This window comes from Castor canadensis, chromosome 8 (assembly GCF_047511655.1).
Source record: "Castor canadensis chromosome 8, mCasCan1.hap1v2, whole genome shotgun sequence".
In the NCBI taxonomy this organism is placed as follows: Eukaryota; Metazoa; Chordata; class Mammalia; order Rodentia; family Castoridae; genus Castor; species Castor canadensis.
The window spans coordinates 81970612-81995111 of NC_133393.1; the positions used below are offsets into that span (position 1 = coordinate 81970612).

General features: G+C 35.8%; 1 protein-coding gene across 7 annotated transcripts in view; it reads right to left on the reverse strand.

Moving 5' to 3' along the window:
* Nell2 (neural EGFL like 2) overlaps positions 1-24500 on the reverse strand; it is a 374296-nt gene that overhangs the window by 230616 nt on the left and 119180 nt on the right. For all 7 annotated transcript variants that reach the window (XM_074083192.1, XM_074083190.1, XM_074083188.1 and 4 more), the window contains 6 exons: positions 21163-21336; positions 20978-21074; positions 18553-18625; positions 18296-18378; positions 17314-17442; positions 15707-15809 (listed from right to left, as the gene is read on the reverse strand). In XM_074083192.1, coding sequence (XP_073939293.1) covers positions 15707-15809; positions 17314-17442; positions 18296-18378; positions 18553-18625; positions 20978-21074; positions 21163-21336 — 659 coding nt within the window. The remainder of the gene's footprint in view (positions 1-15706; positions 15810-17313; positions 17443-18295; positions 18379-18552; positions 18626-20977; positions 21075-21162; positions 21337-24500) is intronic.

Sequence of the window (24500 nt, forward strand, 5' to 3'; positions counted from 1 at the left end):
ATTAGCAGCCTCTCTTACCTCTTGAATTAGCAACTCTACCCTTCTAATTCCTTGATCTGAAACCTTGCACTGATCCTTGACTTTTCTCTTTTACTCATAACCCATACCCAGCAATTAGAAAATCCTCTTGGTTGTACCTCCAAAATATATCCACTTCCCAGCATGCCCACCTAATGCAGCCATATTCAAGCATGTCATGGATACTTGCAATAACAGATCTGTCTAACTTTAAAAATGTAATGTGCATCCCATCACCCTTAGGATACAAATAAAGTGAATCCGACCCTTTCCTTCCTCTCCAGCCACATCTCACAGCAGGACTACACACCAGACACCCGGCCTCCTTTCACAATATGCCACCTCCCTCTACAGCCTTTTCACTTTCAATTCTCTTGGCCTACACATTGCTTCCTTCCTTTTCCCATTAGTTTAATGTCATTTGTTCATCATATTTCAACTCGAACATCATGTTCTTAGGGATACTTTCCAGATCTCTTTGCCAGCTGAATATTCTTTATTATAGATGCTTTAACAATATCTTAATACTGTACCACTGCATTGCATACTTGATCATTATACGATTAATGACTCTCTTGCTGACTTATTAGGTCCGTGAAATCTTTCTTAATTCACCACTCTATCCCCAGTGTCTAACAAAGACTAATTCATAGGCAGTGCTTAATAACTATTTTTTAAATGAATGGAAGTTATAGAAAAGAGACTCAATGGTAAGATATTTAGTTTCACAGTTATCATCCCATGCTACTATTTGTAGGATGATTCCAGGCACTCCAGCTCCAAAATTCACTCTTGGCATATGAAAAGCCCAGGCAAGACAGTTAATCCAATTCTGACATCCCATTTCACATCCTACTGATTGTCTTTCCCAGCTCTGAGTCTCTCAGCATTTAGGAACTGTGGTCTGAAGGGACATTAATAGGTTAAATAAATCAGTGAACAAGTACAATGTCTATCTTGTTCTATACCAGCCACACCCCTCTTTTCTTCCCACCCAACAATCAAAGTGACCTTTCTGAGACTCAGGGCCTGAGAAATGCTAATGGTAGACACAGGCAAAAACAAGTAAGAAATCCATAAGTTTGTTTTTGCTATGAGTTGCACTAATTTGTAAGCAGCAAAGCTCAGTTCATTTCTTAGTTTAAAAGCATGATGTGAACCCACAAAATAGTGTAAAAAGAGCATGTTTACCCACTGCATTTATTTCTCTTCCTCCAAGCATAATAAAGAATTAGCTTCTCAAATCTTATAATGACAATACAGGCCCCCAGAAAGGCTCATGGTTCATGTTTTCTTATAAATCATTCTACAATAAATGATCTAGGCCTGAAATCAGTTCAGAAAACTGGAACAGACTGAAAAACAAAGAAAAGAAAAAAAATGAGAATATCTAGGACCAATCATTGACACTTGGTTTCAGCATCATAAGGTATATTTTGGGGGCTCCCTAACTGGCCTTAGGTCACCATCTTTGAAATTACCCTAAGGACCCAAGTTGCAGGGATCACAATTGTAAGAACATGGATTAGTGGGAGAATTTTTGGAAAGGAAGAAGGGGAATTTAGGCTTATGGAAGTTTTCTCATACTGGTTTGCTTTTATCAGTCTTATTCTTTCAAGGCATATACAATAAAAACCAAAGATGTCAGTGTATGTGGGCTTTAATAGTTACAAGCTGGATAAGCACAGTTTCATTGTGCTTATGAGGTGGAGACAGCACAATCCACCTCAGGAGAAACACTGAGCAAAACAAAACTATACATCGAGAACAAGGAGAGCAAGCTCCTGAAGGCCTGGGAAATCAGACAGATGTGAATGATTCCTTAAGTATTTAGAAAGTGATGACACCAAATAAAAATGTAAAGAAGCTTTTAAAAAAACAAGGTTGAAAGGTTGGGAGCTAAAGTGATAGAGAGCCTGGCTGGCAATCAAACCCTTGTAAGCACTCCCCCCTACAAAAAGGCTTTCGAACCAAAGATTTCTGCATGACCATGTTCACTTACTTCCAAAAATTCCAGTTAGGGTCAAGCATGGTGGCTCACACCTATGAGCCCAGCTACTCAGGAGGCAGAGAGGATCTAGTTTGAGACCAGCCCATTTCAACAATCAAGCCAAGCATGGTGACACACAACCTATGATCTCAGCTATGTGAATTGGCTGTAATAGGCTCCAAGCCAGCCCTGGCAAAAAATGTAAGACCCTATCTAAAAAATAGCTAAAGCAAAAAAGGGCTAGGAGCACAACTTGGTAACCCTGCCTAGTGTGTGCAAGGCTCTGAATTTAATTCTCAGCATCACAAAAACAAAATCCAATTAATAATACAGGTAGAGCTGGATCTTTTGTCTCAACACTTTAAATTTTTAATTCAGTGTTCTTTTCCTTTTCTTTCTTTACCAATAACAAACAAAAATTCAACCAGAGGACATTTGCATTTGAAGTTTATTTTCCTGAACTAGCAGATTCAACACTTTCTGTTTAATGAGGTACTCCAAGTTAATGAAAAGTTGTGCTTCTTATAATACATATATTCTCTTCATTTCGACAATGAACAATGGATGACTCATATTTGATCCTTCTATCTTTTTTTACATAATATAGAACTGAGTATTATAAAAGTTTCCAGACTCTTACCATATGCTTTGCTTTGGTCAGTTTTTTGTTGCTAATAACAAAATACCATAGACCGTGTAAGTCTATCATGGCTTACGGTCCTGGAGGGCCAATGTCAAGCACCACATCTGGTGATAGCCTTCTTATTGGCAAAGTCCCAAGGTGGTTCAGTCATCACATGGAAGAGACAGGGAGCTGTGTATCTAACCTCATTTCTATCCAAGATTGGTTCCCTTTTCCTTATCTTCTGAGCCCTCACCAGAATCCCTTGTAATGCTCTGCTTATGGCATCTATGCTTTTTTTAGCCTGCTCCCCAAGCTTTCCCAAACTCTTCTTGTAACTGAGTTCCAAATTGTTCCACATTTCCCAGTATTCTTTTTTAGCAACAGCCATATTTCTTGGTGCCAATTTTCTACACTAATCTGTTTTCTGTTGCTAATGACACAATAGTACTGGGCTGGTTAAGTTGTAAAGAAAAGAGATTTGGGTTTACAGTTCTGTGAGTCCAACCAAGGTCAAGAGGTCACACTTAGTGATGGGCCTTGTTGTTGGCAAGGTCCTGAGGTGGCACAATGACAAGAGACAGCAAGCACTCATTTTTTTATTCTGGTCTCTCTCTCTTCTTATAAAGCCACAAATATTTAATCATGAAGCTCTATCCTTCTGACCTAATCACTTCCCAAGGGCCCTACCTCTAACCACTCTAATCGGATTAAGTTTTCATCAACAGATATTTCACAGTGGAGTTAAACTCCAAATGAACTTTTGAGGTGGGAGAGACTGTATTCAAACCACAGCACTCTCTCTCTGAACACATGATCCTTGCCATCCCCAGAACATCACAACTCTTTCACTTCACAATTCAGACTGATTTTCTGTTTTCACTAATGAAATGTGTCACCCATCAGAGAGGCAGTGAATGTGAAAAACTGAATAGCATCATATTGTGCTGCTGTAATTTTAGTAGCTACATTGTATTGGCTAAGCAAAGTATGGTTCAGTTTCCTCATCTGTGAATTGGAAGCTATTATGAGAAGACAATGAATGGATGGTTCATATTAAGTTCTCATGCTAAGAAAATTCTTTCAAAATGTCAACTTAAAATATGAACCCTAAAACATGTATCTTAAGACCTTACTATATATTTGAAAGCAAGAGGGCAAAAAACCCCTACACAGTCAAGAAAGCTAGGTCTTGGTTTTAGCATACATGATGTGCTAGCTAAGTCTGGGAAAACTACATTCATTGCAAAACCCATGAATTCAGTGTACTCTCTTGCAATTTATGGAGTTTACTGAAGATGTAGAACAGCAATTTATTCTCTCCCTCTTTTTTTTCTTTCCTTTTTTTTTTTTTCTTTTTTGGTAATATTGGGGTTTGAACTCAGGGCCTTGAGCTTGTTAAGGCAGGCACTCCACTACTTTAGCCATGCCCTCACACCACAGACTATCTCTCATTAAAAGATCTCCCAGGAATTGGCATTATCTTATCAAGTTTCCTTGGGGAGGGAAGGGACAATGGCCTTTCTAAAAACCCAAATCTTGGTTTTAGCATCATAAGATATTCTAGCATATGAATAAATGAATAAATAAGCCAAAAAATAAGGTATTCTAGCTAAGTCTAAAGAATACCTGCTAGTAAGGCTCTGCTAATGGAAGTGTGTTCCATGTATCAGACGTGTTGGCATCATCTGGGAGCTGGATGGAAATGTAAACTTGCAGGCCCCATTTCAGCATCATTGACTCAGAATATTCATTTTAATGAGATTCCCAAGTGATTCATATTCCTATTAAAATCTGAGAAATACTGAGCTAAGTGGCATTCTCTTGCTCAGACCTTACAGCTTGTTTTACAGACCTGGGGATAATTCAGTTCTCAGCAAAATCACCAATATGTGTGTCATGGATTGCTGAGGTCACCTGTCAAGAGTTAAAATCACAAATGGTATCTCTGTATATTAACTATTGTGCTACATGGACTGAAAATGTTCTTACCTGAGTTGCTGAGTTCATTGCTGAGTTCAACTTGAAGGAATATTTATAAGTGAGGACTACTATGAAGATGGTCCAGAAATTATTTTATACCTGCAATGTAACTAAAGTATAAAATAACCAACACCCCCAAGGTCTGAGCCTCAAATCTTAAAAACCTAGTGTGGCCATATGTCTTTGTTCAAACCCTATTAGGCCATATCTAAAAGAGACAACATTCCATAAGCCAGTGGGTGAAAGGAATGGCGGAGAGCGAAATCTACATATAATGTGTATGTAATGTGTGGTCTGGACTGAGACAGCAGCAGCTATTCCTACAAATAGATATTTTACTAGCTTAACACTCCAAAGTTGGATGAAGCTCCATTCTTTTACCATCAACTCCAAGCACAATTTTCAAAGCAATTTCATGTTCTTTCGTATATATTTTTATAGTTAAATACTCTTGAGCTTAGGGCCAGCTTTTACATAAAAAGAAATGTTCCTAAATTTTACTGCATTAGAACTACCTCTAAACTGAAAAAGATAATTCTTTTCTTCCCCTTCCTTATATTGAAATACTGTATCATTATGTTTCCTGCATGTAATTCTTAATAAATTTTATAAAATCTGTAAATGTGTATGTAAAACCAGGGATCACATATAGTATTTGAGGCATACAATGGAGCATGCAGTGCAGCTGAGGGATGGTCTTGCACTTTTGTTGGGGCTGGGGATGCTGTGGCTTTATTCTCCAATGGGCACTCTGATGCTCATTTAACTCTGTTATGCAGTTGGTCTTCCTGAGTTACTACTTCACACATAATTGCCAAAATCAACTTCTTCTAAGATGCTTTCAATTGCATATATCTTATTTTTCCTTATTCTGATTTCAAAATGCCACTTTGTACAATCTCTATTGAAAAGAAAATAAGCTCATTTTTAAAACAATTACCTAACCACACTGAAGATAAGAAGCAGCACTTTCTGCCTAAGTGTTTTTCTTCCATCTTAAATTGAGTCTTCGATGCCTAGATTATCACTCTTTGGTTTTGTACAAATCCCAAATCCTCTTGCTTGTTTCAAAGTTTTATACTACTAAGCAGGAGGACTAGCCATCTGATCACTGAGAGTTCCATTTTAGTCCCCTGTACTGTGCTAGAAAGTGTGATTTAATTATTATTTCAGGCAGATTTGCATATCGTTTTCTTCTGAAGAGTTTTAGGCCATTTAAGCAGTGTCATTATATGGACAGAGAAATTCTTCTGAGAAAATGTAATGGGGCATGAAAAATAATAAAATCCACAAAATACATTTATTGAAGGATTTTAATAATGAAGAGAAATTACAATTCAGAATGAAGAACTAGGAGCTGCGTGCTCTCTATAATTTTAAAATAAAACATGATTAAATAGGTGCAGCATAATATGGCTGCATTACAAGGCAGTACCCATGTTATGTCTTCTGCAAAACTACTTTTGTTTCAAAAGATACAAATTCAGTATTCTATCCTGTGGCACACGGAATTTACTGAAGATGTGGAACAGCAATTAATTTTAACAATGATTCATCTGAGTTCCCCAGACAACACTGTGCTAAAACAAAAATATTTGGGCTTCCATGGTCTCTCTCATGAAAGGATCTCCATGAACTGGCATTATCTTGTCAAGGCTGCTTGGGAAAAGCAGGCAAAGGCCCCCAATACCCTTTCTGAAGACCCAGTGAAACAGAGAAAAGCATTGTTCTCAGGTTTCCCTCAGCACTGCCATCTAGTGCTCCCTTACAAGGGAGAGTATGGCGGAGGGGTGGGGGGGTCATACTTTTGTGGAATAATCTGGAAAGTGCGAGCAATATTTAAAGGCTTGGATGCAGCAACATCTCCTTCACAGTTTACCCTACAGATAAAGCTGCATAAAAGTGCATAAAGAGTATGTATGAATGCCATCTGCAACATTGCTTCTTATAAGAAAGCAGCAAATAGGAAGTAACTAAATATCTTTGAGAGAGAAGAAATAAAACTATAACAAACTATAGAATTAGTTAATATGCAATTTTTAATTGACATGGAAGTGTCACTTATATATTATTAATAAAAATGGCCAGGAAATGAAGATTTCATTTACAATATATAAAATGCCCTCGGCCAAATGAGTGGATGCATTAAAAATCACTGAAAAGATGTGCAAGGATTGGAGGTTAGTGGGAGGAAGCATAAAGGACACTTTTCTGCTTCCTTTGATATTTGTTTTCGTAGTTTAAATATTTATATGTGCATTATTTTAATTAAAATGTTTAAAAATGTTATGTAAGGGTAGAAAGAAGGAGTCATGGAGCTAAGCAGCTCACACTAGTCAGAACCCCGGCACACGAGGCACAGCAGCGGAGTCACTGTGGCACTGACACCCCCGGATTCTGCACTACCTCTTCTTCACATCCCAACTCTGTGATAAGTTGGCCAATTGACTGCAGACTTATATTTTTCTAAAGATCACTAAAATGTACCATGTGGTGCCTCACAGTAATTTATCTGAAGACTATAGTGCTAATTATAATTATTTTTATTTATTAATATATTGCCAGCTCATTATTTTTCCACTGACTTTTGGCATTTATCAGTTTCAATGATTCTTAAAAGGTAACCATGTGCCAAATGCATTTTTGAAGAGTTTATGAAAAGTCATTAGTATAAAGTTGATAATAATACTTATTACGAAGCCTACAAGATTATCCTGATGAAGTCTCTAATATAATCTGTTTGTTTTTAGTGAAAATACCCTCTCACATAGGCTCATTATCTTAACAAGGTAAATACATTAATGAACTTGCCCATTGTTTTCACATGCTCATAGAATTTGAAAAATGTTCTAATTCTATGAGATAGTCCATATTATTTTAAACACCAAATTAAACTAATTTTAGTGAGAACAGACTGAAACCAGACCTAGGCTGTCTCCATGGTTTACAGCGACACTATTAGCTTTAAGTTCATTCAACTGTTTGCTGGGACATAACATGCATTAATGACCACAGACTCTCAAGAAATATCTAAAAATATTTCATCTGGTATATAGAACTACCTTCTTCTTGATCACTATTTCTACCTTTTTCATTATTGCATAGTTCCCCTCTCACAGCATTGGCATTCTGATAATGAAGTTCCTTGTGTCTCTATGATGCCAACTAATCTATAATCATGTTCACGCATGAGAATCTCTGGTGAATCCTGAATACTTTTTATGCTTCAGGAATTCCTGGAGGGACAGTTATGTTTATTAGCTTCTTTTCTCTAAAATTATTTTCTTTTTCAACCTAACCTAAATAAATTATATAATTATGTTTCCCCCTTTCCACTAACAAGAAATTTTTGGTGAATTATATTCCACTGATTTTGTTCAAAACTCACAAACACAATTTCAAAAATCCCCAAATCAGTTTACAGAATATCATCTTGTTGTTTTGAAATCCTCAACTACTTGAGTATTTAATGTCCCCCCACTCTGTTATTCATTGTAAAGTGACAGAATCATACACATAAAAGAAATGAAAGAATTAAATTAAAAAATTAAAGAAATAAACTTCCCAAACTATCACCTACTAAGCATTTACTCTTATTTTCTATCATTTAAAACTAATGAAAGCAACCCATAAATATAGCCATATGTTGCATAATGATACTTAGGTCAGTGATGGGACATATATACGAAGGTGGGATCCCGAGTATTAAAACAGAGCTGAAAAAAATCTTATCACCTAATGATGTGTTGCAATGTGCTACTCACATCTTTGTGGCCATGCAAAGTATAATCAGTCATATAAAGTATAATGTGTAATCATGTACAAGTACCTAATACTGAATAATAATAAATGATTATGTTTGATTTATGTATTTACTATACTATACTATTTATCATCACTTAAGAGTCTACTCTATTTATTTTAAATAAAAGCTTACTGTAGAACAGTATGCTGTGTTATATTGGCAGCAGCCTCAGACATCTCATGTTTAACTCATGTATTGAGTGTGTCACTTTCTCATCTGTTTGATCAGATCTTGCATTGTTTTGTACACGTAAGCCCCAGGAACATATTAATATAGCATGTAGCCTAAGCTATACCCATCTAGGCTTCTATATACACATACTCTTTGATGTTTACACAAAGACAAAATCACTTAACTATGTATTTTTTAGAACATGTCCCCATCGTTAAGTGACTATAAAGGTGCTAGCCTTAGTTAGTCATCTGGGAAATACGAATATAAACTAGATAAAGTATCATGTACCAATATAATTTATCAGAATAACTAAAATTAGAATGATCAATAATATGAACTGGGAGTAAGAGTGTGAAACAAATGTGGGCTGGTGGAGTGGCTCAAGTGATAGAACACCTGCCTAGCACGCATCAGGCCCTGAGTTCAAACCCTAGTACCACCACAAGGGAAAAAAAAAAAAAGAAGAAAACACAAATGTTCTTATGTTGTTAGTGAGACAAAAAAAACTTTGGAAAACTGGCAAACTTATTGTGCTATGGAGTAAAGAAGCTTTACCCTAAAACCAAACCATTCTACACATGCATTCAGAAATACATGCATATGTGTGACCAAAAAAACATGAAAGGAATGTTTGCAGAAGTATTACACATTTCGCCAAAATCTGGAATCCACCTAATTGCCCTTCAAGAAGAGACATATGTGAACTTCATCAAAAATGTGCATGAATCTCACAAACCTGATTCTGAGTGAAAGAAGTCAGACTCACAAAAAAGCACATAATACATGAGTAATTAGTTCTAGGTGTCAACCTTGAGCAAGACATACCCACAAAGCTGAAGAAGAGAATGGCCTTGGGGAGAGTAGAACCATGTATCAGGCACAATTTGAGAAAAAAAATTACCTTGCATTATAAACTGTTGGGTCTAAGTAAACTCACTTCAACCTCCTTGGCTTCCTTATTCTGTAAAGTGGGGAAAATGAAACCTTTCCTCTCCAAAGCAAATTTGGCAGTTCAAAGATCTCTTGAGGTCTCTTATTGCATTAAAATCATGACTCAATGAGATTAGTTTACTACCTTGCATTTTTATAAAAATATGGATGACTCTTTTAATACAAACAATAATAATAGCTAACATGGTTCTAAGCACCTTACATTTATTACTTACACAATCCTCACACAAACTCTAAAAAGAGGATATAATTATTATTTCTTCTTTACAGATGAAGAAACAAAAGCTCTGAGAAATTAATCAATTTGACCAAAGGTACACAAATAAATTAGTTGCAGATCCAGAATTCAAACCCAGATAATCTGACTTGCAACTCACAGACATAACCATTCAATATGCAAACACATTATGGTAAATCCTTTTAATCTAAACCAGGAAGGCTTTTTAAATTAAGTTTAAAACAATCTGATGTCAATCAGCACAGAACATATTAAAATGTAGTTTATTGTGCACTGAAACTCTAATTTTATTCAATAAAAATGATAGTTTTAATTTAGTCATCTAAATCTAGCCTTTATGAGAATACACCCTTTTAACCATTAATAGTACTAGGAAAGCACCACCCAATTTTGATTGTCACATTCACATTTCCTGTATTTGATAACTCTCTAGGAACAGGGAGGAAATTTGCCCTCTTTTTATAAGTCTCTTCTGTGAAAGGCATTCTAGCATTAGTCAGATTTGCTTCAGATTCCTATTTTCATAAACAACCTTCTCTGTGAAGCAGAGCCTTGTAGATAAGCCTGAATCTACCATCCACTGAAAGAAAATAAAGAAAAGCACTGAATACTTTTAAATGTTTTCTAATTTCTGTGACTTTCATGAACTTTCTGTCATGTCCTAGAACTTAGTCAATTATTTTCTGAAATTCTTTGCTTTTAATCTGGGCTGAATTTTACTTAATTATGTTGACCTCATTCTATTTCAGACTTATAATCATTCAAAATAGTTGTACTTCATAATTTCTAGGGCTATCTTGAATTTATGTCACTAACTCACTGTTTGCTAGTTAAGACTCTGAGACTGAGAAAAAGAACACAAAGTTGGTGGCTGAAAAGGCAGAAAAGTGGCAAAGGGAACATTGCTTACCTCAGAGTTCTTAGACTCCACTGGAATGCTAGAGCACCTTTGGTGAGCTCAGCTGCCAGTAGATAAAAGTAATCACATAGATTAATTGTGATATGGTTTTAATGATGGAAGGAGGCTGGCAAAGAACAGAACCTTCAAAGGAAACTTTGCTAGGACCTCTAACTACTTGTGTACTTCTGGACAAGTCAGCAGTCTTCTTATGAGGAAGATGGAGGCAAGGCCTACCATAGGCTTGTAGAAATCAAATGCAGGCTGAAAAATGGGCCTTCCAGCCTGCAGAGTGATATGACTTATCTGTAGTTGTGATTATTATTATCTTAATGATTTGACTTCTGCATTCCTGACTTTCAATTTTATCCTCTCTGTTTAACTCCACACAGAAGCTCAATGGCAGAGGCAGGAAAAGCTCTTCCTCTTGTCACTTTCTTTCTACATATTCAAATAAAGAAAAAGAACAGGCTTGATCTCCTGTGACTTCCCAGAACAGCCTTCTTGCTATTCACCAGTATTTACTTTCAGATAAAGGGCTGGAGCTGAAGTTACTAGTGAAAATACAAAGCTGGCCTATAGAATACAACTGCTCAGAACTGCAAATGAGTCTGATGGAGAGCCCTGAAAGCACTAACTGAAGAACATCAAAATGCTACTGGCCACATTTACAGGTCTTTTTCACATCAGTCTTTAGTCATAGCACAGTGACGCCAAGCAGTTAGATTATGTGTTTCACTTTACAAGGGCTTTAGAAACCATACATGATCAAACACTTGAAACAGTTTTCCTGAAGGATATATTTTAATAATTTTATGTTATTAAAAAGGCAATTGATCAACAGAATTTAAAAATAGAATGACTGCAGGAAATAGGAGAAAGACTTATGTGTTTAAAAGATGAAGAGCCTTGGAAGTTAATGCCCACTCTAATAAAATTGAGTTCTTACAAATTATAAAGTAATACTACTGAGATAATTAACAGTAAAATGAGATCATTCCTCTTCATGTAACAGTAAGATACACACAAAACGCAAGAAAACATCATGGATATGCATATCTACTTGTTATTTCTATTGATAGATAGAAAGAAAGCACCTATGTAGAAATATGTACTACTAAAAATCAGTTAAGGGGATATTATTAAACTTATTTTATGTGGTAGAGTATTTATGTATGTATGTATGTATATAATTGGCAGTACTGGAGTTTGAACTCAGAGCCTCTTGCTTGCTAGGCAAGTGCTCTACCACTTGAGCCATGCCTCCAGCCCTTTCTGTTGTAGTTATTTTTCAAATAGGGTCTTATGCTCTTGCCAAGGCCACCATAGGACCATGATCCTTCCATCATTGCTTCCAGTGAAGCAGAAACTATAGGTATTAACTACCATCTCCCAGCTTATTCTTTAAGATAGAGTATCATTAGCTTTTTTCCAGGCTGGCCTTGAACTAAAGTCCTGCTAACTCTCCTTCCCAAGTAAGGGGATTTGTGCCAATTAAAGGCACAAATCACTGCACCCAGCTCTTAAGTAGTATCTGTCTTACACAAAAATTTTCATAGATACATTTTCTAAAATATTCTTAGTGACTTGTTTTGAATTTTTGCCTGTGAAGACTTCTTCCCAAATAATCCCTAAAAATATTTGTCATATAAATTGTTTATTTCACATAGAAAACAAAAACACAGGAGTGTTCACTTAACTGTCTTTCTAGGTCTAGCAAAATGTTGGATTCATTTAAACTAAAAGTTCAGAGCCAGGTGTGGTGGTGCACGTCTATAAACCTAGCACTCAGGAGGCTGAGGCAGGAAGATAATGATTTCAAGGCCAGCTTGGGCTATATCATAAGACCCTGTGTCCAAGAAACAAAAAAACCCAAAAACTAGAAGTTTAAATCATCAAAAAAATAAATAAATAAACAGACATAAACCCTCTGTATCCCACAGATCTTACCTGGCACATCACTGGTTAGAACCAGAAAGACAAAGTCACTTTATCCTAACTACTTTTTACCCACATAAAATGAAAAGTCAAATGAATTATTTTGCCCTTTTTTCCAGTAATACTGGTCTGCTTACTTTCTAATTCCAGCTTCACTATTTTATATATAAAGCAAACACAGTCAATTTTCAACCATCAACACCAAAGTATGCCAGAAACACTGCATGCTTGTTGGGAAAGATTCAAGTATTAGTATGATTTAAAAGGCATTGTTGGTAGCACAGACAAATGATAAAATCAGAACAGATAGTCTCCACGTGTTACTAATGCATCCATCATAATAGCCCATTATGTCTATCAGCCTGTATGTAATAAAACTGACATCACTTAATGCAAATCTGTCATATTCACTGGTAACAACATAGAATTATGAGAAGAAAGAGAGGATAAAAGAAGTTTAAAGAAAAAATATGAGTCCTACTATTGCATGAATATAAAGTCCTAAATGTAGTAGTCCTCCTTCCTCCTACCTCCAAACATCTACAAAGAAAACTGCAGATCAACACCATAAGCTTCTAGTTATTAAGAGAAGTCCAAGGAAAAATTCAGACTATGTCTCACCAAGGAAATTAGCTAAAGAAACCATTGTATTCAATGGTTCACCAGAATCTACTTGTCTAGGATAATACACTTTCAGGAAATGGATTGGCTTCAAAATAAACACTAATAAAATTAAACATAAATGAGCTCCTGAGGGAATTAAATCAATGGACTACAAAGCAACAAATTGATTTTTTTTCTCCTATTGCTTGTCACTCTCACCAGTAGTAGCACATGCACACTGTGTAGGCAAAGACAGCAGTTAATTTCCTCTTCCTCTCCCCTCTCCCCTCTTATTCTATTTCCATCTTCCATCTCTTTCTCCCCTTCTTTATGTGTGCATATGTAAAACATATACATACACTCTTGCATTTAGCTTTATATAGTCTATAAACTTGGTAACAACTCAGTATTCAGCTATGTGACTCCTTTGGAGAAAAACAATAAGGTATTTTGAGTGCTTCTTTTAATAAGGATTTCAGTGAAGTGTTTTGAAGAATAAACCACAGAGATGAACTAGTTTCTGTTACTGAATGAATGATCACTTTGGATGACCCCATAATAGTGTGGATTTCTGTTCTTTGGGTTAATTAAGCAGTGTATAATCTGCTATTGAAGGTGGCTGATACCATGGATTTCCTTAGTTATCATGCCCAAGTGTGGACCATTCTTGATCTAATTGGGAAGGATTTTATCAAGTAGTGTAATAAGTAAAATGCCTTCCTGGAAGTTTCTTACACATCTCTTCTACTGTCATTACTATGCAGAATAGATTCTTCCAAGAAAAAAATTTGACCTGCTTGAATAGAACATCATTTTAATGGAAAAGCACCAGTCAACCAAAGCAAAAAAGGTATTCTTCTTCCAAATAAGAATGAAAACTATTTAGCTTGCCCAGATTAAGCTGATGAGTTAAACACTTGTTAAGACAAGGCTTTATGTCTGCAAAAAACTGAAACTAGATCCATGTTTATTACCCCATACTAGTATCAACTCAAAATGGATCAAGGACCTTAATATTAGACTCTAAACTCTAAAGATGGTACAGGAAAGAGTAGGAAACTCTTTGGAAGTAATACGTATAGGCAATGACTTCCTCAATAGAACCCCAGCAGCTCAGCAACTAAGAGAAAATATAGACAAAAGGGACTTCATAAAACTAAAAAGCTTCTGTACAACAAAGGAAATGGTCTCTAAACTGAAGAGAACACCCACAGAGTGGGAGAAAATATGTGTCTGCTACACATCAAACAAAGGACTAATAACCAGAACATACAGGGAACTCAAAAAACTAAACTCTCCCAAAATTAATGAACTAATAAAGAAATGGGCAACTGAACTAAACAGAACTTTCTCAAAAGAAGAAATTCAAATGGTCAAAAAACACATGAAAAAATGCTCACCATCTCTAGCCATACAGGAAATGCAAATTAAAACCACACTAAGATGCCACCTCACCCCTGTCAGATTAGCCATCATTAGAAGCACCAACAACAACAGGTATTGGCGAGGATGTGGGGAAAAAGAAACCCTCTTACACTGCTGGTGGGAATGCAATACAACCACTCTGGAAAAAAATTTGGAGGCTTCTTAAAAATCTAAACATAGATCTGCCATATGATCCAGCAATCCCACTCCTGGGCATATACCCAAAGGAATGTGATACAGGTTACTCCAGAGGCACTTGCACACCCATGTTTATTGCAGCACTATTCACAATAGCCAAGTTATGGAAACAGCCAAGATGCCCCACCACTGATGAATGGATCAAGAAAATGTGGTACTTGTACACAATGGAATTCTACTTAGCCATGAAGAAGAATGAAATCTTATCATTTGCAAGTAAATGAAAGGAATGGGAGAATATCATTCTGAGTGAGGTTATCCAGGCTCAGAGGACCAAAAATTGTATGTTCTCCCTCATATGTGGACTTTAGATCTAGGGCAAATACAGCAATGTGACTGGACTTTGGTCACATGATAAGGTGAGAGCACACACAGGAGGTATGAGGATAGGTAAGAAACCCAAAAAAAAAAAAAAAACCATAAGATAGTATTGGATGTCCTTAATGCAAAGGAACTAATGCAGAAACTTTAAAGCAACAGAGGTCAATAGGAAAAGGGGATCAGGAACTGGAGAAAAGGTCAGTTGGAGAAGAATCAACTTAGAATGTAACACATTTATACAAGAAAGCAATGCTAGGAATCTCCCTGTATAGCTATCCTTATCTCAACTAGCAAAACTGCTTTGTCTTTCTTATTATTGTTTATATTCTCTTTTCAACAAAATTAGAGATAAGGGCAGTACAGTTTCTGCCTAGAAGCCAGGGGGTTGGGGGAAAGGGAGGAGACTGGCGGGGAGAGGGAGGGGGTGGTGGGGATGGGGGAGAAATGACCCAAACATTGTATGCACATATGAAAAAATGTAAAAAAAAAGACAAGGCTTTATTTTTACCAAAGAAAATATTCATCATAAAAGTTATGCTCACATCTGCATTCCTTACAGCACTTGCCATCCACATATGCAAGAGCCGATTTAAGTGGACAGTCAGAATCCGGGCAGATCAGGGTTTCACACTGGACAGTTCCATTCTGAAAGCAAACAATATATACACAGTTTCCAAGTAGGAATTTAATAGTTATCAAGGATTTTTTTATCTATTTCTTAAATTTTAAACTCTTCACACAAAATGCCATAAATACAGTGATACCCATAATACAGAAACCCACAATAAATTAGGTTCTGTGTAGTTGGTGACTGGTTCCCATCTTCTGTCTAGCAACTAATCCTAACTGCACAGTTCTCTGAGAAGTGGATAATGACATAGGTGTAAGGGAGAGTACAACCAATGGGGAAAGAGTAGACTGAGGAGACACCTGGGACAGCCAACTATGCCCAGATGACTCATAAAATGAGCATCAACAAACCAAGAAATTTCTGGAAAAGATGCTGCCATCCTGAAGTACCAGTCTCAAGACCCAGAATCTTCCAATGGATATTTAAGCTTGGACAATCTACTCCCACAAGGCAAAGCTGACAATCACCACAAGGATGTCCCAACTGCAGAAGATACGAGTAACAAGATTCCTAAAGATTGTCCGGAGCTCCTGCACACTCCTGGTCACTCAGGCCCTGGTCATTTTACTGACCTCAGCACAGCTCACACTGTATTTTACTGAATTAGATTTCTGGTACCCATTTAACAAATTTTGGGAGGCTTCACCATATTTTTAAAGTGTTATTATTTGGGTAGGAATGTGTTCATTCCTAAATCAAAATCACCACCACATGCATGCAAACACATACACTCTCACACACACGCAGTCACTCAATTATTTATGAACTACTTTTGATCTTTGTACATGCAAGACATTCTGCTTTTGAATAAACTGAATGAACATAGGAAATTTTTTTAAGGCTAATTTACATACATCTGACTTCTTTCCAGGAAGCCAACTCCTTATCAGATTAGTTTATATGGAATTTAAAAGTTCAAAATCAAATTCATTTTGAGTTTTTCTTTGAAAATGAGTAGAGTTTTGAAATAATAATGTCATAAAACAATGCACTAAAATATTCTAGCTTATTATTAAGCAATTAGATAAAAGTATTTACTCAAATTATAAAATTTGACTGCCAATTGTATTAGCAAACTATTAAAGATTATTTGTTAATTTAGACTACAATATTTGTTTATATTGCTCAATGTGAACACAATATTTAAGGCTGTATATAATTTAGTGTCATTGAAGTACATTAACAAAAACATGAGGGAAAAAATCCCTGGAAATGCTAAGGACTACAGGAGAGAATCCTTTGGGAATCACTTTACCAACCTAATTTAAATTGCTAACTTCCTGTGTGTAGCAATAAACTTAAATATAGCACTGCAAAACCATAATCATCTTTACAGCTAGAAAGTGTTTTTAATAATGCAACATACAGTTCTTTAGAAGTAACCAGGTATGCTGGCACTTCAGCGCTATGTCTAGAGGAAATGGGTCTTGAAATTTTCATGATTACACTGTTTTAATAAATTTTTAAAGAGTGGGGGCATCAGAGTTCCCATCTTCTAAACACAAATGGAAGCCATACCAGGCACGTGCAGTTCTTACAGCCATCTGTCCAGGACTCGAATTCTCGGTAGATGGCTCCCTTCATGGTGCAAGTCCTCTCACAATAGCACTGATCCAGTCTGTTCATGCGCTGTTCAGCTCGAGACAGCTGTGGCAAAAAGGAAGGAGCTGCTTTGCTCATCACAGTAGCTACGCAGACAAGCAAAACTCTAGTTGGCATCTAATTATTTAAGCCTATCTTGATGATAATGGCTAAGCCTACCAACCACTTGTTACAAATAAATTTAAGTCTCCAAGTTTTAAAAAAGGATTTTTTTCTCCTTTTCTTTTTGTGAAAAATTTACTACTTATCTCTAAAACAAAAGTCATAGTTACAAAACACAAATTGAAGGCTAATTCAAAAATAGCATCACTCACAATGTAGAGTATTTTTCATTAAAGAATGTCTAATTTCATTAACAGAGATTTACACAAGTGAAAAAAATAAAATTTAGGAATTACATTGTTTGAGTAAGATAATCTGCAAATACTACGCAAAATTAAAAATCTGGTGAGATTATCACTAAACCTGATATATGCCTAATACATTAATTAGTGAATAAACCTAGAACTTGTAACATAACAGCAGAACGCATTTGTGGAACCATTCCTGGTCACAATTATAGTGTCAATATTCTTTACACTTCTCCCAAGTTCTTGCTTATAATGAAAAGCTAAATAGAGATAAGTAAGAATAAAAAGTAAACACACTGATAAATCTTTCTATAGTAAGCAGTTCATAAACCAGATAATCTGCTTTACTTCTGATTTACTGAATCGTTTTTATATATATGGCTCGGGTTTGGGTTTGAATATTTATAAGTCTTTTCCTCAAATAAGGATTTCAATTTTCAGTCCTAGCAAATAGCACAGTATAAGGGATGTCTCAAAAGTGAGAAGCTATGGCTTAACATTAACTAGTAGAAACCACAAGGATTTTTGAGCTCCCTCATTGTGTTTACCTTGGCTGATGTTTTGGCTAAGACCTCCTGCAGCTCCATGATTTTCTGCACAAGGCCATGGAAGTCATTGCAAGTTGGACAAGCTGGAATTACAAAGATGACATTGATCAAGTTGCATTCATAAGGGGTTCAATCTGGTTAAGTCTATGCTGACAACCATTATATGTGAATTCCAATTTCAAACTGACACCCTAGACAAAATTCAGCAAGAAGCACACTTTCATCACATCACACAGGGCACAAACTAATAGACTTACTGCGATTCAGATCTGGGCATTGAGCAATAAATCCTTGGGGCATGACAAGTAATTGCACATCTTGCATTACACCCTGTAAATAAAAAAAATTTTAAAGACATATTATTTTCATTTATCCAAATTGTATTCAATAGTCAAAATCATGGAGAAAACATTAAAGAGCAGACTCTCCAAAACCTCTGAGTATATTACTTCCACTTTATACCAGGGGAAAGAAATTCGTCAAGCAAAATAAATGGCTACTCATGTAGTCTCTTATTGATAATATTTTTAAGCCTTACAATTAAATGTCAAGATATAATTAAGTGGCAATAGTCACGTTATTTTGAGAAGTTATTTTTAGTTAGCCACAGAAGTAGGGCTTAAAACTGACCTTTAAGAATCAACTTGAAAATCACTTCTGGTTTAGCACCACTGAAACTGATACCAATTTGGAATTAATGATCAAAAGAAAAGGATAGAAAAAACAGCTTATGAAAGCAATGCTCATTTGAACATTTCTTATTTTTCAGTGGGATCTTTTTAAAACTAGCTTTTTCAATTCAAGAAGGACAATAGATTTATTCAGCAGCTGCATTTAGACTTTCTGACAAGTCCTAGGAGTCAATAAAATTCAGCAGGAAATTTTTTAAATGCCACTTGGAAATGACCCCTATATACACATCTAAAGGCAAAATTTACATGCATCCTTAGTCATTAAGGTATAATTAACTTCAAGCTTGCTGGGCACTTAAAGTAAAATCCAATGGTAACTCAGAAGAGATCTCACCAGACACACTTCAGCTGAATCTTTCATACCCCATCCCCTCTCTTCCTTCAACCATTTTATGTACTTTCTTTAATTGATATTTTACTTTAACCCTTTGAAAAAATGCAAACAGAATATCAAATGACAGAGGTGAGAATATCAACATGTTATGAAGACAATTTTGAATGTTCTGATTAAGATTTACCAGCTAAACACTGGTGTGTGCATCTTCTACACATTTAATGTGATAGCATGTATCAACATGAATGACAAATATTTTACTATATTGTGTGACAATTACTGGATCTGTTGTTTGCCTTAATTTTGAATGGGGAGCTTTGGTACAAAATCCCATCACTTGAAAGTAGCAACATGAAAACTAGGCTACTATGTATAGTTGTATAGTTTGTGCACTGCACAACTCTAGTAGATAGAATTCACAGACTACAGTAAAGCTGATGACCCCTGGAGTGATACACATAATTGATGTGTTAGGAACGTGAGGTCACATCTGGGATCCATAGGAAACACTATCAAAATTAAGTAGATGATAGACTTGAAACTCACAGCATACATCTGCTGTACCTTATGTGGAAAAGGACTATTGATTTTTAGGATTTGCAAGCACGGAATCAGTTCTGTACACGTGTCTCTTATAGCTACCTGGCTTTGGACAAGATACATAACCTCTCTGATCAGGTTAATACATACGTATAAGAGAAAAAAGGACCTTATATCAACACTAGCAAGACTAAGGATTAGATGGGATAATATATTCAAAGCACTTTTTTGTACAATTAATATATGTTTATAAAAAGGAGAGGGGGGAAAACAAAAAATATACATTCAAAGCACTTGGCTTCCAAGAAACCAACAATGCTTAAATATGTTTTAAATCCTTGCTAAAATTATAAACTTTGCTTCGTACACAATTTTAAATTAGCTTGTGCCTACTCTATCATGAAATCCATGCATTATATATATCAGCCATCATTCTTTGATAAAAGAACCAGTGTAGCCAGTTCTGTAATTCAGGCATTGAGGGAAAAATGGTTACACTACAGGCTTAGTCAAGAAATTCTCTGGACCTTATTTCTCTATATTTAAAACATGGAAAGTTAAATGAGATGTCTTTTGATCTTCTCCAATGTTGAAATTCTATGAGTGTTTCTAAGTACACACTAAAGAAAAACATATAAATTTTGGCTGCTTCTAATTGAACATATTTGTACATATACATGTATTCCTTTCTCACTTTCTGGAGTACAAGGAGACCATGAATAATGAAAATTGAAAAGCTTCCAATTCTCTATTATTAATATCTCTGTAAAAGTATCATGAAAGGTAATATTTTAGTGATGGAGAATTTATTTGTATGTTAACATTTTACATTTTTATTAATCTGAATGCTTAATTTCAAGACTATGTTAACTGTCGAAATTGCAACTGTGTGATCATCTCTATAATAATGTTTAAAGACCAAACTCATTTAGTTATTTTGTCAGCTAATAAGATACAAGTGTAAATACCAGAAATAGGAAGCAAATAGAAATAGATACAAACTTAAAAACTATACAAATTGAATTTTCACACCAGAACAAAGTGAAATATACTTTCCAAATCCACTAGAAAGCATTCATATTTATACCTATTGCTCAGACTCTAGCAAAAAGATACCTTAAAATATCCATGTGCATTATTTCTTTGTCCCAACCAAAATGTTGTGCCCAAAGGCAAGTCTGTGGAGGGCTTTTCCACCACTCTTTCATAAATTCTACAAAAAAGAAACATCAAAGAAGGAATGTGAGTAGACAGTCTTTGTTAGAATTTTCCATCTTTGGAAATGAAAAGATGGCACTTACTTATTGCAGTCAATGTATAAAATCAAATGGGAGGCACTGATGGCTAAGGAGAGCTTGTGCCACTTGTCATCAGCCAAAATGTAAGGAAACACTTCTGTGTGAGGACGGTGACTGCCTGAGCGGTAATGTAGTCTGACTTCATTCCGATGGCCACTGCTTTCTAGTTCCAGGTACCTGCACAGAAAGCAACCATGTGGAACACATTAAAAATAAAATTCAAGGGATAGGCATGGTGGTGCCTGCTATCCTAGCTGTGCTGGAGGCATAGAAGGACTCAGATCTAAGGCCAACCTTGGGCAAAAATACAAGACCCTATCCAGAAAATACCTAAAACCAAAAAAGCATGGAAACATGGCTCAAGTCTTAGAATGCCTGCCTAGCATGCAATGAGGTTCTGAGTTCAAACCCCAGTGCACCAAAAAAGTTTAAAAACAAAGTTCGATAATGATTGAGGTGACCTCTCTCTCCAGAAAAATGGAGAAGAAAGACTTTCCCCATGATTCCACTAAGTACAATGGGACTTTACATACAAATCAAACATGAGAAGAGTCTGAAACATTGCACAATGTGTACATATAGATAAAGATCACATGTTGATCCATAAATACATGAAATTTTCATTTTTATGTATCAGTTAAAAGATAAAATTAAATTTATTGCAGTGAGAAAAAAGAAAAGTTCTGAAAGCTGAAGAAAACCAGTTAGCAATCTCAGGCTCCAAGTAACGATGTGACAGGAAGTCCTAGGTTTCTGTTTTGCCTATACAAATCAGCTTTCCCATAGTCTAAAAATACTAACAGTGACAAGCCAAAAAAATTCCTATCAAAACATGCTCTTAATAATAAAAATAAGGGCCAAAATCAATGAAATAGAGACTAAAAAAACTACACAAAGAATCAATGAAAACAAATAGCTGGTTCTTTGAAAAAATAAACAATATTGACAAACCCCTGACTAAAATGAGGAGAGAAAAGATCCAAATTAGTAATATCAGAAACAAAAAAAGGGGAGATAACAATAAACACCAAGGAAATCCAGGGAATCATCAAGGACTACTTTGAGAACCTATATGCAAATAAATAGGAAAATCTAGAAGAAACGTACAAATTTCTAGATACATATGACCATCCAAAACTGATCCAAAAGGGCATTATTCAACTAAACAGATCTATAACACGTAATAAAATCAAAGCAGAAATAAAGAGTCTCCCAAAAAAGAACCCAATGGATTCTCTGCTGAATGCTACCAAAACCTTTAAAGAAGAAGTAATAATAACACTCCTTAAACTTTTCCATGAAATAGAAAGGGAAGGAACACTGCCTAACTCATTTTCTAAAACCAGTATTACACTCATCCCAAAACCGGACAAGGCCACATCCAAAACAGAGAACTACAGGTCAATCTCCTTAATGAACACTGAGGAAAAAAATCCTCAATAAAATAATGGCAAACCAAATCCAACAACATAAAGTTAAGATAATGTACCATGACCAAGTCAGCTTCATCCCAAGGATGCAAGGATGATTCAATATATGCAAATTAATAAGTGTAATACAGCACATTAACAGAAGCAAAGACAAAAACTACTTGATCATCTCAATATATGCAGAAAAAGCCTTTGATAAAATTCAACATCAGTTCATGATAAAAGCTCTAAGAAGACTAGGAATAGAAGGAATGAACTTCAACATTATAAAGGCTATATATGACAAACCTATAGCCAACATCATCCTTAATGGGGAAAAACTGAAACTATTTCCCCTGAAATCAGGAACTCTTCCCACTCCTATTCAACATAGTCTTGGAATTCCTAGCCAGAGCAATAAGGCACGAAGAAGATATTAAAGGAATACAAATAGATGAAGTAGTCAGACTACCCCTATTTACAAATGATATGATCTTGTACCTAAAAGATCTGCAAAACTCCACCCCAAAACTTCTAGACACTATAAACAGCTTCAGCAAAACTTACAAAAATCAGTAGCCTTTCTATACATCAACAATGAACAGACTGAGAAAGAATATAGGAAAACAATTCCATTTACAATAGCTCAAAACAATCAAATACATAGTAATAAACTTAAGAAAGGATGTGAATGATCTCTATAAGGAAAGCTAGAAACCAATCAAGAACGAAATTGAAGAAGACTACAGAAGGTGGAAAGAGCCCCCATACTCATGGATTGGCAGAATCAACATAGTAAAAATGATTATACTACCAAAAGTAATCTACCTGTTCAACACAATTACTATCAAAATCCCAATGACACTCATCACAGAGATTGAAAAATCAACCCTTTCTGTTTCATTTGGAAACAGAAAAGACTGCGAAAGGCCACGGCAATACTGAGCATAAAGTGCAAGCCTGGAGGAATTACAATACCCGACTTCAATGTATACTACAGAGATGTAGAAATAAAAATAGCATGGTACTGGCACAAAAACAGATATGAAGACCAGTGGGAACAGAACAGAAGACCCAGACATGAAGCCACACAGCTACGCCCATCTAATTTTTGACAAAGGTATCAAAAACACATGATGGAGAAAAGACAAACTCTTCATCAAACATTGCTGGGGAAATTGGATATCTGCTTGCAGAAAACTGAAAGTAAATACATGGTTGTCACTGTGTACAAGTATCAACTCAAAGTAGATTAAAGACCTTAATAACAGACCTGAAACCTTGAAGCTAGTACAGGAAAGAGCAGGGAATGCACTGGCAGCAACAGGCATAGGCAAGGACTTCCTCAGTAGAACTCAAGTGGCTCAGCAACTAAGAGAAAGGATCAACAAAAGGGACTACATGAAATTAAGTAGCTTCTTCACAACAAAAGAAATGGTCTCTAAATTGAAAAGGCCACCCACAGAATGGGAGAAAAATCTTTGCTAGCTATACACCCAACAAGGGGTTGATAACCAGAATATATAGGGAGTTCAAAAACTAAACTCCCCAAAAATCAATGACCCAATGAAGAAATGGGAAACTGATCTGAACAGAACTTTTTCAAAGGAAGAAGTCCAAATGGCTAAAAAAGCATATGAAAAAATGCTCACCATCCCTAGCCATAAAGATAATTCCAATCAAAACCACACTAAGATTCTACCTCACTCCTGTTAGAATAGCTATCATCAAGAACACCAACAACAAATGCTAGCAAGGATGTGGGGAAAAGGAACTCTCATACACTGCTGGTGGGAATGTAAGCTAGTACAACTACTATGGAAGACAATATGGAGGCTTCTTAAAAAATTAAACACATATCTTCCATATGATCTAGTAATACCACTCCTAGGGATATTCCCAAAGGAATCTGAGTCAGGTTACTCCAGAGGC